This window comes from Conger conger, chromosome 1, assembly GCF_963514075.1.
Source record: "Conger conger chromosome 1, fConCon1.1, whole genome shotgun sequence".
NCBI classification, from domain to species: Eukaryota; Metazoa; Chordata; class Actinopteri; order Anguilliformes; family Congridae; genus Conger; species Conger conger.
Genome location: NC_083760.1, coordinates 53,653,094 through 53,670,462, shown reverse-complemented (window position 1 = coordinate 53,670,462; position 17,369 = coordinate 53,653,094). Strand labels below are relative to the sequence as shown.

At 44.2% G+C, this 17,369-nt stretch overlaps 1 protein-coding gene across 2 annotated transcripts in view; it reads left to right on the top strand.

Moving 5' to 3' along the window:
* fam171a1 (family with sequence similarity 171 member A1) overlaps positions 1-17,369 on the top strand; it is a 54,368-nt gene that overhangs the window by 33,841 nt on the left and 3,158 nt on the right. For both annotated transcript variants that reach the window (XM_061252450.1, XM_061252441.1), the window contains 3 exons: positions 607-780; positions 13,192-13,308; positions 14,489-14,603. In XM_061252450.1, coding sequence (XP_061108434.1) covers positions 607-780; positions 13,192-13,308; positions 14,489-14,603 — 406 coding nt within the window. The remainder of the gene's footprint in view (positions 1-606; positions 781-13,191; positions 13,309-14,488; positions 14,604-17,369) is intronic.

The following is a 17,369-nucleotide window of genomic DNA, read 5'->3' as shown; positions in this document are numbered from 1 at the left end:
TTGAAAAACCGTCATATGATCAAATATAACAATGGGATGAGATGAGATGTAACACGCTGGTTGTACCTATCTGTTAAGGGAGATGTAACACGCAGGGTGCATGCGCCCATAAGGGGTTAAAGGGGTTTCTGCCCTGGGAAATATGATAAGTCATATGCCTAACCTAACCAAGCAAGGCTATTGTGGAGCTGGGAAACTGTTGCATGACAACAGCGAGGATCTCGCGGAAGATGCCATCAAGTAGAATGGAAAGCGACTTTTTTTGTTTTGTTTAAACACAAGAAACATTGCCTAGCAATAGCACGACAATACTAGAGGCTTGATAAACTATAATGAAATTCAACTGTATTCATTTTCAGACTCAAACTAGTGAGATTATTGCGAAAGGAAGGGGGGCAGAAAAACACCCAAATTAACAGTCTGCAGCAGCCAATGACTGACCTCATTCTCAATCCCCATCTAGCTCCAGCAGCAACACCCCCCCTACCACCCCCACACTTGTGCTCTGTGAAGCTGAGTCACGCAGTCAGCAGCAGCCCTAATCTCTGCTAACTTCTCCTACTGGCTCCCTGCTTCTCCCTCTCAGCCTCTCTCTCTCCCCGGCAGGGAACGACAGGTTTCAGCTGACCCCCATCGCGGGCATCAGCGTACACCTGCTGGGCGGCGGCGGACGAGAGCTGCAGGTCAGCCAGCCGGCCAGCGTCAGCGTCCCCCTGCCCGCCGACAGCGGCCTGAAGGAGAATGACCACGTCCCCGCCTGGAGGTTCGACCCCAAACTCGGTGAGCATGTCTGCCCTCCTCTAACTCCTCCGTGGTACGCACTCAGAAATTAAGACAGTGGAGGTACATTTTTGGACTTCTCCCAGGATCAAATTTACAGTAATGTTCTCTTGAATTAGTACGCTTCCCAACCAATAAAGGAACAAATTAATTGTATATTGCTGGCTAGTGGTGCCATATTGTGCACCTATAGGGTACCGCCCCAGTGACAAGCATTTGCACCTTTTTAGGCACTTTTCATACCGTTATTTCAGAGAGCGTATGGCGTTGTGACATTTGTGATTGCAGAGGCTGAAGAAAGACCAAACTACCTATACCGCTACCTAAGAGCAGAACGGAGCTTTTAGGAGCAGAGAAAACCTGAATTAACTGTCTTTGTGGAATACCCAGCCTTGGAGTATAGACCCCAATGTGTCAGCTACTAACGATCTTATCCCCTTGTTTAACGTCACAAACAAACTCCCCAGGTGGCTCTTACACTGACTGTTAAACTGGGCAGTTGTGTGGATTCATGGTGTCCCTCTTGATGAGACGAGTCTTTAGGAGGGGGCCGCGACTGGCCTCTTGTTTGGGTTTTTGCAGAGATTTCCTGTGGGAAGGTGAGGAAAGTCGTTATTATTACAGGGCTCTGCAGAAGGAAAACTGTCCTGGCCTGTGGGTGGAGGCCTCGGTTATCCGGCTGCTGTATGTGGGCAGCTGGGGGAGGTGCGAGGGAAGCTTCATGTCAAGTAGAAGCTGACAGTGGAAAGATTGGCCTGTTCCAAGGTTTTTGTTTAAGGTTGATGCAATGCACAATTTGTGAGCTGAGCACTACAAGGTTCTATCTCCATTCTGACAGTTTTGAGATATTGAGCTTCAAAGATTCCAAAGTGAATGGGCTCCAAGCAGATACGACTTTTACATTTTGAATTCTCTCATACTTTTAAACAATACTTTTGTATAAAACTACACACTTGTATTTAGTGCCCGATAAACAACATTTTTGTGATGCTAACTCATTTTTTCAAAAATTAGTTTGAACATTCTAATTCTCAGCCCACAAATGTTCTTATTTCATATGCAAAATGGTCTTAATCTTAATAATCTTATTATGAAGTCATGCCACTAGAGAGCAAGGCTTTTATGGTCGCAAGTAATTTTCTTACCCATAAGACTGTCACTATGTGAGGTTTAGTGTCCATTACTATTTCAGTTTGTGAATTTTTTTATGTGATCACACAAGCACATTTTTTAGGGATAGCATGTGTGTGCCTGTTTACTCTTATGTGTGCTTGATTGAACAATGGTAATTATTGTGTGTGGGTGTGTGTGTGTGTATGTATGAGAGAGAGATAATGCATGGGTATGCGTGAGCTTGTGTTGACGCGTGTGTGCACCTGTATTCCATGTGTGTTCCCGAGGCCTCTCCTCTTGAGAAACTCAGCTCGGTCAGATGCCTCCGCGCTTCCCGGTAATTAAACGTGAGCTGAACCGAATCCGAGCGCAGTTTACCCACGCGGTAACTTACCTCAGCCTGTCAAAGGAACTGCTATGGCCAGACCCCGACATCAAATCCGTCCAAAATCCCTGGGCTCTGCAGCAACACGATTCCGCGGAGTCTGCTTTTGAGAGTGGGCCGTGCACTACCAAAACAGATGTATGATTTACAGGCCGCTTGCACCCCGCAGCACTGAGGATATCATCTGGGGACTCAATCACTTTAAACATGCCCTTCATAAAAATTCCCTTCAATGCCTTTCACATTCCATGGCTACTCAAATAGCCACCTGTAGTTTTATTTCACAGAAGTGACCGATAACAATAACAGCCCTTTCCCTTTTACATTTCTCGGCCGCGTTGTAATAGCTGTAACTAAAATGGAGGTAGATGGACATCAATGTCCAGACTTTTGAGATGGTGAGTTGGTTCTTTTGAGATGGGCTGCAGTGCCTGTATTAAGTTCCTGATTTTAGCTTCAGGGAAAGAAGCAGCATGACTTGCCTTTTGAGTTCGCTTTGCTTCTTTCTTCTATTTTGGGATGTTTCGAGCAGAGCATATCCAAGATCTATGTTGTCTCTTGCCAGCTACTCTTAATGATCTGTCCTCCCCAAATATAATGCATTATTTAAGACCAAGTGCCCGTACGAATAGCATGGGTCACTTTCGACATGGAGTATTTTTTAAAACTATTTTTACAATCCGGTGCTGCTCTTTGGTAGCATGTTCTATTGTTGTTGAGGGACGTTGTGACCCCTTCTTTGTAATCTACGTGCACTTTTTTTGTGTGCCACGTTAATCTACATGCAAACCTTTGATACTGACTTTGTTCAGTTACCTACCAGAGGAATAGAATAAGCTCCATTAAGTGCGGTTTCAATGAGGCGTAACTTTGTGGAAGGAACTCGCACTTTTCAGGAATAGTGGGGGCATGGAGCCAAGGACAGCGCAAAAACTAAGGAAAAATTTCTAATGAAAACAGACATCCTCCTCCTGCAAAAACCACATGAACCCGCATCAACCAGACATTATTCTGGGGTGCATAGCTAAATTTGCGAAAAAACCAGCTGAAAGTTTTTATTTGTCTTTTTTTTTTGCCGTCATGGACGTGTGATTGCCCCAGAGCATTGTGGGAGATGGCTGCCCACAGAACGCAGACCGAACATTAGCTAAAATGTTTGTTTGATATACATTTGCCCACTGAGACCACACTGATGTGCTCATTAAAGCTGGCCTCCGTCATAATTCAGCATCTGTTTGCACGCCGGCAAACGGCTTCAAAGATTTTAACACAGTAATTACATTTTGTAATTTTATTTGGCCCGTGTGACTGTTGTCTGCCTATTTTCAACAGACTGATATTTAGCATGAAAGACTTCTTCAGCATCTCACAAAGTGCTACTGTTTATATTGCAAAGTAATTAACAAGTATTAGCCCCCTGGTTTCGATGTAATGTGACCTGACTGATACATATATAAACCATAGGCGAAGACATTCTTTTATGATAGACATACCGGTGTATTAATCTGTGTTCTGTATAACAAAAGAGAAATATAACATCCTGGGGTTAAGATCTACTTCCTCGTGATGGCACAGATCATCATTTCTGAAGTGTTTGTTGCCTGAAGGAAAGGTAGTGCTCTATTTCTTTTTTTCCCAACAGTCTTCACCAACATATGCTTCTTTTTAAGCACTGGGAACTTGTATTTATTGCATTGTGCCTCTGAGTTGCTCTGTAGTTTTTTCATGTGAACGAAGGAGCTGTACTGTATGTACAGTATACTATATGTTTTTTCAGGACTTTTATAATTTAACATAATTTAATCATTTATTGCGAAACATCTTTTGTTCAAAGCAAAAGGTACAATAATCCCTTTTTTGAACTAATTCATTATTGGGTTTTTCGGTTGAGAAACACAAATCTGTTCTGTCCACACTGGGCATAATGAAACCCTACTGTTTATTCACCAGCCTTTGGCCACACTCCTTAATCTTTATCTTAATAAAGAGTCATATGAAAGAGATTGATACAGTCTGAAATGCGGGGAGAGCGATTTCCTCCTCCCCTCCCACATAAACACCGTGAGAGCGGGCCGGTTGAAGTGCAGCTCGTACGTTTGACCTTGGCAGCCCCCCGTTTGCATAGTCAAATGGATTGTGCCTGTTCCCAAGGGAAAAAGGGAGGGCCCAGGGGTAGCTCACTTTCATCTGGGCATGTCTGCTGATCTCCAGGATAAACTTCTCATTTGAATGCTTATCGGGAAATCCCACATAACAATACGGGAGGCAGCGGAATGAACCATTTACTGAGAGAACGGGGGCGGGGGGGGACCTGAATATGAGGCTCAGATTTGTGTAATGCATTAGACTAACTAATGGAAACAGGCAAAAATAAAACTAGTATCATAAAGTAGTTTTAGTTGAGATGAGATTTCAGATAAAAATGACATTGTTTCATTTCAGCAGGGGATTGATTTGTATTGTTCTTTTAACTTCTTTTGCTGTTCCTGTTTAAGATCATTCTAGTTACCTCAAAAATGAGCAGCCTGGACTGCTTTGCATTAGTTTCTGTAAAACGTTTGTATTGGTTGGTACAAACAACTTGATTTTTTTTTACATTTTACAAACCAGGGAGTGCTTATACTATTGAGGGTGACTTCGATCAGGGGAAAGGTAATGTCTGACTTCGGCACAGTAACCAGTGGAATTATACAATGACACATTTAATACCAGTTCATTTTTGTAAACTAATTCATAAAATGGAACCTCGTTCTGGAATTTTGCAAGTGTGCTTGGCAGAATTCCTTTAAGTTCTTATAATGCACCTAAAAGTGGTGTTGAGAGTGTGTTTCTGCTGGCTGTTTGGCGTGGTCTTCCTCACCTTGCCCTGTTGTGTGTCCTGTGCCAGAGGGCAGGCATTAGCCTGCTAATCAAGTGTTAGTGCTTCATTAGTAGTGCATTCCAGCCACCCTCCCGTCGCCAGGTTCGAATTTCCACCCCCGTTTGAGCCTTTATGAGCAGCCCACATGTCTCTGGGACACAAGAATGCGATACCGGGCGTTTGGAATAGCTCCACCGTCTGTCCGACCGAGTGTTGGGATATTTCGGGAACTCCGGTCTCCTGCAGGGGAGCAAAGTTGTAACATATTTCTCAGTTCTCCACCTCGTTAATCTCGGCCCGGACTGCGACAAATGGACAGGGAGCGCGCTCGTTTGCCAGTCAGTGTTTATCGTCACGTCTGCAGGCTGATTAACTGTAGTTTTCATTTCATTTAAAATGACATAAGCAGTCGTTTTTTTAAAGTGAGAGAAATTATCATCAAACCAGACTCAGAACTATCTCTCTCAAAGGAGGTTCTGACCAGGGTCAAGCTGTCACATATGCCACATAACTAATGAGATCACACAGACTGGCATACCTACATTCCTTTAAACAGAGCTGCCAGCATTATTACTACATGGCTACCTTTGTTTTATTAGTTTCCCTGGTCTATGTGTACAGCTGGATATTTACTGATCCAATTGAAGTTCCATGCTAAGGGTGTCGGACTGTGCACCACACTCTGTCATGGGGAAGACTATATTACAATAACATACTGACATTCTTCTTGAGCTGCTTAGAAGGGCTTACAGTATGTTTGGCTTATTCAGACTGTCATGGTCAGGGGGCGGGGGGGTGGGCGTTGGGCGGCATTTGGAAGATTATGAATGTCACTTCTAAGGAAGTGAAAGACTGTTATTTATGCTTAACTCTGCAAAGTGGAGTGCTGTGACTAGGGCCAGTGACAGTGGCTTGTCATGTGGATGGCTTTGTGGTTTTTCTTCACAGAACATGTGTTACCATGTGCACTGTTACCATCTCAATTTATAGGCCAGCGGAGGATGGGCTTGCCCCCATCGCCGGGTTCCTTCCCGTCAGGGAGTTTTTCCTAACCACCGTTTGGGGGTTTGTCTCCCCATAAGGGAGTCGTTTACCTCATGCTATTTGGGGGCTTGGGCTGATATTTTTTATTCCCTTCTGTAAAAGTGTATTCTGTAAACTGTAGAGGATGTAATTGAATTGAACGACCAAGCTGCATTCAACATTCCAACGAGTAACTAGTCACAGTCACAAGGACCATTGACTGCGAAAACTGAATTTGAAGATGACTTCAGGGACCGCACTCAAACTGCAGCCTAAATCCACTTCACATTCAAAGTTCCTCTCGCTGGTTCTCATTGACCTTTCACTTAGGTGTGCAAATGCAATGTTTGTGTTCAGCCATTTTGTAATCAAGTACTGCATGTGTAATGGGTGTGGGAAACCCAGGTGAATTTGACACCTAAAATGGGTGGAAATTAAAATCAGGCCTCTGAAGGAGTGACACAGGGTAAGGGGGAGGGGGAATCTGGATGTTTTTATGTGGAAAATGCAAAACATCGCCTGAAGAGGAGAGGGAGAGATTTGTTTAAGTGACTAAACTGGCGGGTAATGATATGATTATATCATTATAAGGGGAACCCCTTGCTACTTTCAGGTTGTGCAACAATGTCGGGAATGTTGCATATCCAACAGCATAATGGCCGCATCGCTGGTAAATGGACTGCATTTATATAGCGCTTTTCTCCAAAACGCTTTACAATTAATGCCTCATTTACCCATTCACACACATACTGGACTCATACACCAAGGCTGCCATGCAAGGCACCATTCTACTTGGTAGCAATTGGGGGTTAGCTAGGTGTCTTGCTCAGGGACACATCGACACACCCAGGGTGGGGGAGAGAACCGGCAAGCTTCTGACTGCCTGACAGACACTCTTTTACATTACATCACAGGCATTTAGCAGACGCTCCTTATCCACAGCAACGTTCAATGAAGTGCAAATCTCTTACCTCTTGAGCTACTGTCGCCCCCAGGCCCCCAGGCCCACCGATAGCACGTCAGGCAGCAGATATTCAGGGTGGTCCCCCATCCCAGTGCCAACCCAAGAGCTGCCCTGCTTTGGCTCAGCCATTGGGCATCAGATGGTGGCAGGGCATTAGGCCCACCTTATCCCATCACACACACACACACACACACACTACACACCCACTACACACACACTACAGTCACACAGCTGTAGCGCAAACGGCAGTTTATAGTCGAGCGACAGAGTGTCGCTGCGACCAGGGACATGCGGTTCATACTCAGAGTGACTGGAGTGTGTTTCTATATTTTTACAGAGGACAATGACCACAGTCTTTTTTCCCAATGTATTATTTCTCATTTATGTGTGCTGGAGCTGAATGTCTTTTCTCTTTGTGTACTGTACGCTAATGTTTTTGTGTTGCGTGTTGGCGCCAAATTAATTTTCCCACTGTGGGATAATTAAGCTGACTTGACTTGAGTCGTCGGGTGATAATAGAACCTTTCTGAACGGTTGGCTATTTAAGCCGAGCGACACTGTCACTGGACTATAAACTAGCCTTAAAGGCGGCTTGTGTCCACGCCACTGTAGTCCAAAAGTACCTGTGCGAGTTTGCACATTTTTCTGAACACCTACAGTAATTACACGTAGCGTCAGCAGCAGACTGCAAACATCTCAATCGAAGACAGAGCAGACTGTTTCCCCAGCCAAGTGAGAAAACAAACACAGACCTGCTCTGTAAAATGTTCACGGAAAGGACACTTTGGGATTGTTCTCATGCAGTTGCTGGTCCTCTAGGACTGCTGCAGCATCTCAGAGTCTCCAGGAGAGCTCTACAGAGGGATTCTACGTGTTTTCTGCGAGCGAGAAGGCCGATTCCTCTCCTCCGGGCAGCAGCTGGAGAGATGAGTCATCTGACATTAACGAGGCTCCGGGCTCGGGTCCCGCGCGGACGGGCCTGGGCTGTGGCCCTCTCACGGGCCGCCCCGGCGCTCATAAAACCTCCATCAGAGAGGGGCTTACTGGCAACACGGGGGTCTACTCTCCAGGCTGCCCTTTTAGAGAGGGGTTTCAGCCGGCCGTCCCATCAAGCGCTGTTCCTCATAAACGTACAAGCATGCTTGTAAATGTGCACGTGCACTTATGTAGACTGACTGGCTTTCATGCACAAACGTACCGTGGACACAAACGCACCGATGGAACAGATGGATACACACACGCGCTCTCTTTCTTTATTACTATCTCTCACTCTCTTTCTTGCACACACACACACACACACACACACACACACAGACACAAGCTCTTCTTGTCTCAGACATACACTCTTTCTAAGAGACGTGTGGGCGGGTAGCTCCCGAGTGCCAGCCAGCCTTGCAGACCCTGCGCAGTGACGCGCCATGCTAACCCCCCCCACACCCCCCTACCACCACCGTTGCCTCACAACAGAGCCAGCTCCTCTCCCCCAGCGACCCAGCGGCTGACTATGATGAAACCGCACCAGAGTGGAGTTCACATCAGTGTAAACACAGCTGTGACGAGCTCTCTCCTACCCTCTCTCCCTCTCTCACTCTCACTCTCTTTCTCTCACTCTCTCTCCCTCCTCTATTCCTCCTGTACTAAAGAAACAGCTGCCATACAGGTTCCTCCCGTCTCTTACTTCATATATTTACATAGACGTGGTTCACTGGGGAATAATTGTCTGATATACGTCATGGAAAGCTCACCTGCAACTTAATCTCCTTCACCCAGAGGGTCTTTTCTCTAACATTCAGTGGGAGTTGTTTCTCTCCATATTACTCCGATGAGGATGATAAAGTGCACCGGATAAGAATAGGAGAATAGCTTCAGCTGTTTTCTGTACATTGTGGAATGCTGTGTACCTTTCTCTTTTTGGTAGGTTTGAAGCGTCTTTATTTTTTTCACAATTTGTTTTGTAATGCTCCAGAAGTATATTGCTTTGAGACAGCCAGCTTCCCGGAATGGCTGTATCGGTGGAGTAAGCCTTGTGCGATGACTTCCTCAGGGAATAAAGCAGGGATACTTGGGCCTATTCCTGGAAGGCCGCAGCATTTAGCATTCACCTGGCTGCCTGGAGTGACACAGGGTAGCTTCTCTTCCCTCGCCTATTCTGAGAAAAGCTGACCTGAAAGAATCCCTCAGCCAGATGCAGGATGCGTGATATTCAGCATCCCACTGAAAGGCCCCATTTAAAGGTCACCTTGGGCTCTTCTGTGAGAAATTGTAGCGGTTTGGGATCATCCTACAGTGTAATTGGAGCTTTGAATTGATTTGAACCTTCCTCAGAAAATTCAGTAAGAAATCAATTCTGAAGGGCCGGGCACAGTGTGCTTATTCTATTTCATGGATATTTCGGTTCTGGAGAGGTCAGCTGTACAGTGGCCTGAGAGTATTATTGACCTTACATATAGTTTAGTCTTTATGTTTAGTTATTTATGCTTTTTTTGTCTCCCCCTTTCCCTGTTTATTAAAGGTCCCATATTGGACACCTGTACAGTTTTATTTTAGGTCCCGGCATCCATAAGAAGACGTTTGTGTGGATTTTAAGTATCAAAAATCTATATCCAGTTTTACTTGTCAATTCTCCAGTGCCTCTGATGAGCTTTACCAGGAAACGCCTGTTTAAGGCTCATTGATATCAATGAATCTCTGTTCTGATTGGCTGGCTAGCTCCAAGGAACTAAAGTTGTCTGTGCCAAGCGTTTGGATTTATTCTGGCTACAAGCTGGGCCGCGCTGAAGCAAATGAGCTTGTCGTTGTGATGTCATAACTTCATGGAAATCCAAACGGCTCGTTTAAATGCACGTTTTCACTGAGAACAAACAAATTGTGTGGATTCATTTCTGGAATGTGCATTTTGATACTTTCGTAGTTTTAACTCATTTATCAAATGTCATTTTCCACAATATGGGACCAGGGCGAGGCTCGGAATTGGCCCTTTATCAAAATTATGACCGAGCGCAAATGTTGAGGAAGCGACCCAAACAAGCAGAGCCAACAGTCAGCGGCTGCATCGGGTCGCCCCTGTTTATCCCGCCTGTTTCTAGGCAACCAGCGGGAAAACACCAGGCCGTAATTTGACTCCGTAATGAAGAATCTGAAATTTCTCCAGCGATTGTCAAATATTTTTGTGCCGATAAGTGTTCTGCTGGCCGGCAATGTGAGTCTCCCATTGTTTGCTCAGAAATGAACCACTATTTAAAAAGAGCGTGAAACCTGCTCTTCTGGTATGAATCACACCATATTTCTATTGTCCTGGTATGTATTTGAAACGGAAGCAACGTTTTTGAGTGTTAAGTGGTTAAATATTTCAATAGTTTAAATGTCAACTTTGTCTATTGAAAGAGTTTCTTTTTGTTGCAGTTGCTTTAAATAGATGTTGGGTTTTTTTTCTTGGAGACAAAAAGGACTGCTTCATGTACCGTAAACACGACGTGTTCCCAACTTAAAAGTCCAGCCATTTGTGAGACTCAGCCAGCTGTGAACGGTTGTGCTAAGCCATGGAAAGGATTCCTTTAAATGTCAAGAACTAAGGCAGTTTAGACTGCAGTGGAGTAACCACACCAACGGTACTGTAACATGTTTGATATTCCTTCATCTGAACTCCTCCCTAAACTCAGCGCTTCACAGCACAGACGCAGCTGCCAGGGAGCGGTCTGATCGCCAGCCGTGTCACGCATTGCGCCCGTCCTGCTGAACACAGCGCCTTTCAGTGCTTTTTTCGGTCCTCTCCGAGGGGATTCAGAGCCATCAATCCCAGTGGCCCAGTGACAGATTTGCATAGCCTGGCTCAGCAGCGTGTCCAGCCGGTCCAGTGCCCAGCTGGTGTGAACACCTCTCAGGCCCAAACTCCAGTGCCCAGCCGGTGTGAATACTTCTCAGGCCCAAACTCCAGTGCCCAGCCGGTGTGAACACCTCTCAGGGCCAAACTCCAGTGCCCAGCCGGTGTGAACACCTCTCAGGGCCAAACTCCAGTGCCCAGCCGGTGTGAATACCTCTCAGGCCCAAACTCCAGTGCCCAGCCGGTGTGGGACTGCACAATCGATGGCACTGCTGGGTCGACTGAAACACAGCCCAGATCATGTTACACTTTGTAGTGCAGGGAGGGAGGGCGAGAGGAGAGGGAGGGCGAGAGGAGAGAAAGAGAGCGGGAAAGAGGGACCACTGTGCCGCTGTGCGGAGGAAAGGGAGAGATGGAAAGAGACAGGGAAAGAGAGAGGGAACCTGCTGAACCTGCTGAGTCACCATCCTGTCAGAAGATGGCAGCTCTCCATTCTGACTAAGGGAGTGAGAGAGAGCAGATTTAAACACACACCCCTCCATCTCTCCCTCGACTAACACAACAGTCCTCCTGTCCACAGCACAGAGACACAGTACTGAAAGGGGCAGTAACACAGCATAAGAGATTTGTAACCGTGAAGATTGTCGAGTTGATTCCCAGTTGTAACACTGCTGTGCCCTTCAGCAAAGTACCTCACCTGAATTGCTTCAGTTCATATCCAAGCTGCATCCTTTGGATAAAAGAATCTGCAAAATGCTTTATTTTGGATGGAAAGGGATGCAGGTGTATGCAGTGAGGAAGTATCAAATATCTCAAATATAAATATAATTGTTCATGGAATATATTCATAATAATAAATGGGCCCTTATGATGTATTGGTGATGCTTTTTGTATTCCTGAGAGTGTTTGATGTTCTCCACTAGTGTATGTCACTGTAAAGTATCTGCAAAGTGATTCTAATGTGACGTAATACATTTCTGTGTGTGTGTGTGTGTGTGTGTGTGTGTGTGTGTGTGTGTGCGCGTGTGTGTGCTGTGTTTATGTCGCATGGTCTCTTAAAGATACACACCCTCAAATCAATTTGAAAGCAAAGCCTTTATCGCCATTGGTCTAGAGACGATGATCACTGCAGTGCTGAGATTGTTCGGAAGGCTCGGGTTTGGCCTCAGTGAAAATGACACCGTATATGTGCTACCACCTAGTGGTGGAACGTAACACTACACAAGTGGAGAAACGTTGATGAAGAAAAATAAAGGATCGTTGGAATCACTGTATGGGGATGGGGTATTGGAGAGGGCTCAGTTGCTAATAACAGAACCTCACATGAGTATGTGTAACGGTAAACCAGAACAACCAAACCGGAGCTGTATCGTAAACCAGAACAATAACCCACCGATGTAGTCATTGTTTTTTCATTACTTCTCAGTTTGTGGGTAATAATCTACAGTAAAACATTTTTGAAACACATGACCCATGTGAAATAGGCTTTTGCTCAGACAATTTGCAGCAATTTGCTGTTTCTCAGTGCTCAGTCACTAGTTGGTCTGCTCTACACGGGTCAGTTCACTGTAAATGTATCTGTTTTGAGTAAATTGAAATCAGATGGTTGCCTCCCCAGCGCAGCAGAGAATGGAATGTCTGAGCTCTGGCGTTTTGAGGCCAGCTGCCTGCTGTTCACATCTCCTCCCAAGATAAGACCTGTACGCATCTGTGTACAGCCTCAATCTTCATCTCAACAGTGTGCGTACATTCAGAGAACACTTCTTAGCAGGACATACACAGGGCCGGAGCACAACGCCAGTCCTGGAGGGCCGGTTTTTGTTCCAACCAATTACCTGTACTTGAGCACAGTACAATTTTTAGGATACACTCACAGTCTGCAGCTGTAGCTGGTGCATTTACAAATGTCGAATCAAGACATTATTTGGCTAATTTGATCATTAAGAGCAGAAGTTGGCACAAAATCCTGAAATGGATCGGCCCTTGCTGAGCATCTATGACATAGGGTCACTGACCAACATCTTACCTGGATGGGCTTATAGCGGAGAATGGAACAAGCCCATCTGATGTGATGCGTCAACAGGTCTAAATGTTTATTTTAGGGTTTTAATTCAGCGATATGTATTTTCATTATTTATTTTTTGGTTCTGCAAAAGGTTGGGAAACGCTGATCTAGGCATCTGTTTATGAGATGTGTAGGCCCCCACATCTAACTTTAAATTGGGGGTTTTGCTTTTTGTTTCCAGGGGTCTGGCTGAAGAGTAGTTTGGGGTACGTGCAGAAGGAGGGGGGCCAACTCACTCTCAGCTACTCTGCTCCCCAGTTGGGGTACTGGGTCGTAGCCATGTCCCCTCTCAACACAGGTAAGCTTTCCCAGGGACAGACATTACATTACAGTTACTTAGCTGACATACAGTCGATTAGACTAAGCTGGGCCAATCCCCCCTGGAACAATGTGGGGTTAAGGGCCTTGCTAAGCTGAATATCTGGTGAATCTATTGTATAATCAGAATGCAGATGTTAGTCAGAAGCATCAAGATGAGTCCTAATTATTCCTAAAGTTACGTTCAATTAACTTCAATATTTATTTTAATATTTCATTAGTTTTAGCCGTTGTTGCACATTGCAGTACCGAATGCCATGGAGTGAAAATAACTGAAACTCTCTCCTGGCAGAAGGGAATATGGTTTGCATTCTGACTTAGTTACATGCATGATTGTAGTGGGCATGAAAAAGTGATTCAGTTCCAAGAACAGATACTTAGGGTGTGGCTTACAGGGAAATGCGTTTCCTCATTTCCGCTGTATGACTGTGCACAGCAGTGGGACCCCCATTGGCCCGGTCCTGCCCGGGTTAGGGTTGATTTAAGTAGACCAGGGGTGTCCAGTCTTATCCAAAATGTTCTGGTGTGGGTGCAGGTTTTTGTTTTAGCCCACCATTATGACACGTGATTGAACTAACTAGAATCAGGTTGTCAGTGCTGGGTTATAACAAAAGCCGGTACAGATATAGGCCCTTTTCAGATGAGATTGGACACCCCCTGAAGTAGACCATTCTCAGGAACTGCTGTTATCGCCAAAGAAAAGCATTTGCTTTAGCTGCAGTGCTGTTTGGGTAGGTGTGGACCAGACCTGGGTCAAATTTGTAATTGTTTTGGATTCAAATACTTTTCTATGCTTTACTGAGCTTGGGTGGTGTATTGGAACGTATGCCATACATTGAAAACGTGCAAGCCCCGCCTTCTGGTCCTCTTGGTTAGCTCAGTTGCTCCAGGCAAGATCAATCAGGCACAGAAAAGTATTTGAATCCAAAACAATTGCGTATTTAACCCAGGCCTGGTGCGAACAGGGCAGTAGACACCCTCACCAAAATAAAAGCCATAGCCTCCCTGTGATATGAATTGAATGAAATTAATTAATGAGATCCGTGAAGTGTGGATGCAGGAAGCGGGTGACTCAGAGCCAGTGAGTCACTTTGCCGGCGGTAAACTGTGTGATGTTTCGGTGCGTGCAGAACATGACCCGACGAACCCTGTCGTTTCAGGCACAGTGGTGGCGAAGGACATCAGCACGTACCATACCGCCTTCCTATTGGCCATCCTGGGCGGCATGGCGCTCATTCTCCTGTTCCTGCTCTGTCTGCTGCTCTATTACTGCAGGTGCCTGACCACGCCCGCCTCGCTTCCCTCCGATGCCCCAGTAATATAGACGTCACTCTCAGACCCTGACACTCTCCAGCCCTTCAGTCTTGACGCGAACGCCACTCTGAGGCTCGACTGTGCATGTTGAGATTACGTAAAGGAAAACGCCAACGTTTTGGGAAATAGACCTTTTTTTCGACTTACCCAGATTAAAACGAGATGCTCAAATTTCCATGGTTGCATAGCGTGTTAGCTTAGCATAAAGACTTGAAGCCTATAGGAGTCAGTAGCCTACCTCCTTCAAAGTGAAGAAATACACCTTACAGCAACTCCAAAGCTGTCTTATTTACACAAGGTATCGTGTATTTAAAATGTTGGTGTTTTCCTTTAATGTCAGTAAGGCAATGTGGTATGGGAACTGATGACAATGAAGCATACTCTTCATACTCTGAACAACTTACCGTCAATGTTTTTCTGAACCCTTTCTTCAATGTCATTCATTGTTTTTATTTATGTATAGAATTGTATGACACGGGTAGTGACAAAAAGCACTATTAAAAAAAAATTTTTTTTATTCCAATTCACAGTAAAATCATACCACACCTTGGTTAATAACAGAATAAAAATCAAGACACTCTTCTTTAGTATAAAAATGAAAAAAGCCATTGTTTATATGGTCCACAGAGGAGCTTATTTTAAAAGCCTGTACTTACCCTGAATAAGGCTAGTAAGACTAAACGCTTAGGTACAACATGCTTTTAGAATAATCCCCTCTGTAGACTTGCCACATCGATAAACATTTTAAAAATTTATACTAAAGAAGAGTGCCTTGATTTTTTTCTGTTATCAACTAATTGAATAGACCATTTCCAAAGTGCACCTTCTATTCTGAATTACTGCTTCCTGGCAGCGCTCCTTTTTTCCTTTATTTTCTTATACCAAACCTTGTTTCACTAGAGGAGATCTGGCCATCACTACCCAGAAATCCATAGTATGGAAAACCAGTAGTAAAGTACACAAGAAGGTTTTATTCTGAAACGGCAACAAACATAATGAAAATAGAGTAAACTAAAAAAACAATAAAGTAGAAATGAAAGGCACAAAATAAGAACACAATTGTGCTTGCTGATTATCTGTAGGAATATTTCATATATCACTTCAGGTAAATTGTCTTATGGATAGGTGTCAATGAATGAAAAAAGCAGTAATATGAATATTGAGAAGAATGGGGAAGGCTAAATAGTTTTTTTTAAATAAGACTGTAAGGATCTACAGCTGAAAAGTCTGTTTGTGTGACACCCTCAAAATGCTAAAAACAATTAAATATCAAATCAATTAATGGTAAATTGTTTATTTACACTACGGCCGATAGTTCATATGCCACTTAAAGCTTTACCTACATAAAGTCATTTGACCATGTGAAGTCTAGAAGAGTGTCTTGAGAGTGGTGTCTGCTTTCAATCATGTGTCAGGCAGAGTGGTGTCTGCAGCTGTTCTGTACTCCCACAGTCTGCAGTTGTCCTTGTCACATGACAAGAACCGGGAAACATGGCGATACTTTAGCTTGCTAGCAGCCACACCACAGAACCCCTCCTTGGGCCTGCCAGTCAGTTTCTTCAGTCCCTATTCAAGAACACTGAATTATCTTTTTTCTTATTGTGAACAGCACTGACTGGTCATATATGTTTTTATGTTTAAATATTCATTCTGAGAGCATCCCCAAGGAGTTCTGCCTTTTATTTGAGATTGACGGTTTCCACAGTGTGACCAGATACACTTTCTTAATGGGTAACATTTAAAAAGAAATTATGATTATGGTCATGACACTTTGAGAAGATGAGTACCACCCTTTCACATTTGTTTAGTCTTTTTTCCATGCACTTCACACTGTCCTGTTAATCAGGTGGTCCTGAAGGTCGGAGAATATCTTTATTATAGCTGATAGTATGTACTGCACTAGATTATCAGGCATTCCTTAGTGGCTTCTTGCTCCAGGGACCCAAACTTCCCAAGTTAGAAAATAATTAGTAGAATCAGGTGTGGCAAGTCAGGGCTGAAAAGAAAGTCTACAGGATGGTGGATCTCCAGGAACTGGATTGAGCAACCCTCATCGAGAGCAGTGGTTCCCACACTCTTGTTTATGCCAGTTTTAGTTTCAACCACAATTGCAATTCCACAATTTTAACAAGCTGTCGATTTTTCGTAATTATATGCTTTAAGCTCTTTTATGCTTTTCAAGCCACATTATGTCAGAAATAGCTATGCGTGCCATGAAGAATAAAAATCCCATTGTTTACAATGTTCACATTCCCGCATGTTCACATTGTGCTTCTGGAGTTATATTGCTAACGATTGCATAAAAAGGGGACCTTATTTCTTTTGAACTGATCAAATTAAAGATTGTGGCTTAATAGCCTTCTAAGTAGGTTGTTGGACGCTTGTTTAAGTCCATTGATACGTTTCCCCTTAAGACCTTGAATCTGAGGCAAAAGACCTCTGAGGCGAAACATCCCAATTAGAAAGGCGAAGGAGCTCTAGTGTTAGGCAAGAGACCTTTTGAGTCAAAATAAATTTTTAAGGAGGCAAATTTAAATTGTTGCATTATACATTGTTGCCCCTCTTGTTCAGGTTGTTGTTTGTTGCTTGTCTTATGAGCCTATGGATAGAGTCATTTTAAAAGACATAAATGAGTTTGTAGCAGATAGTATCATAGTGCATAAATAATAAGGACAAACTCTTACCAACAGAAGGTGGACCAAGTGAACGGGTAAATGTAATATGGTA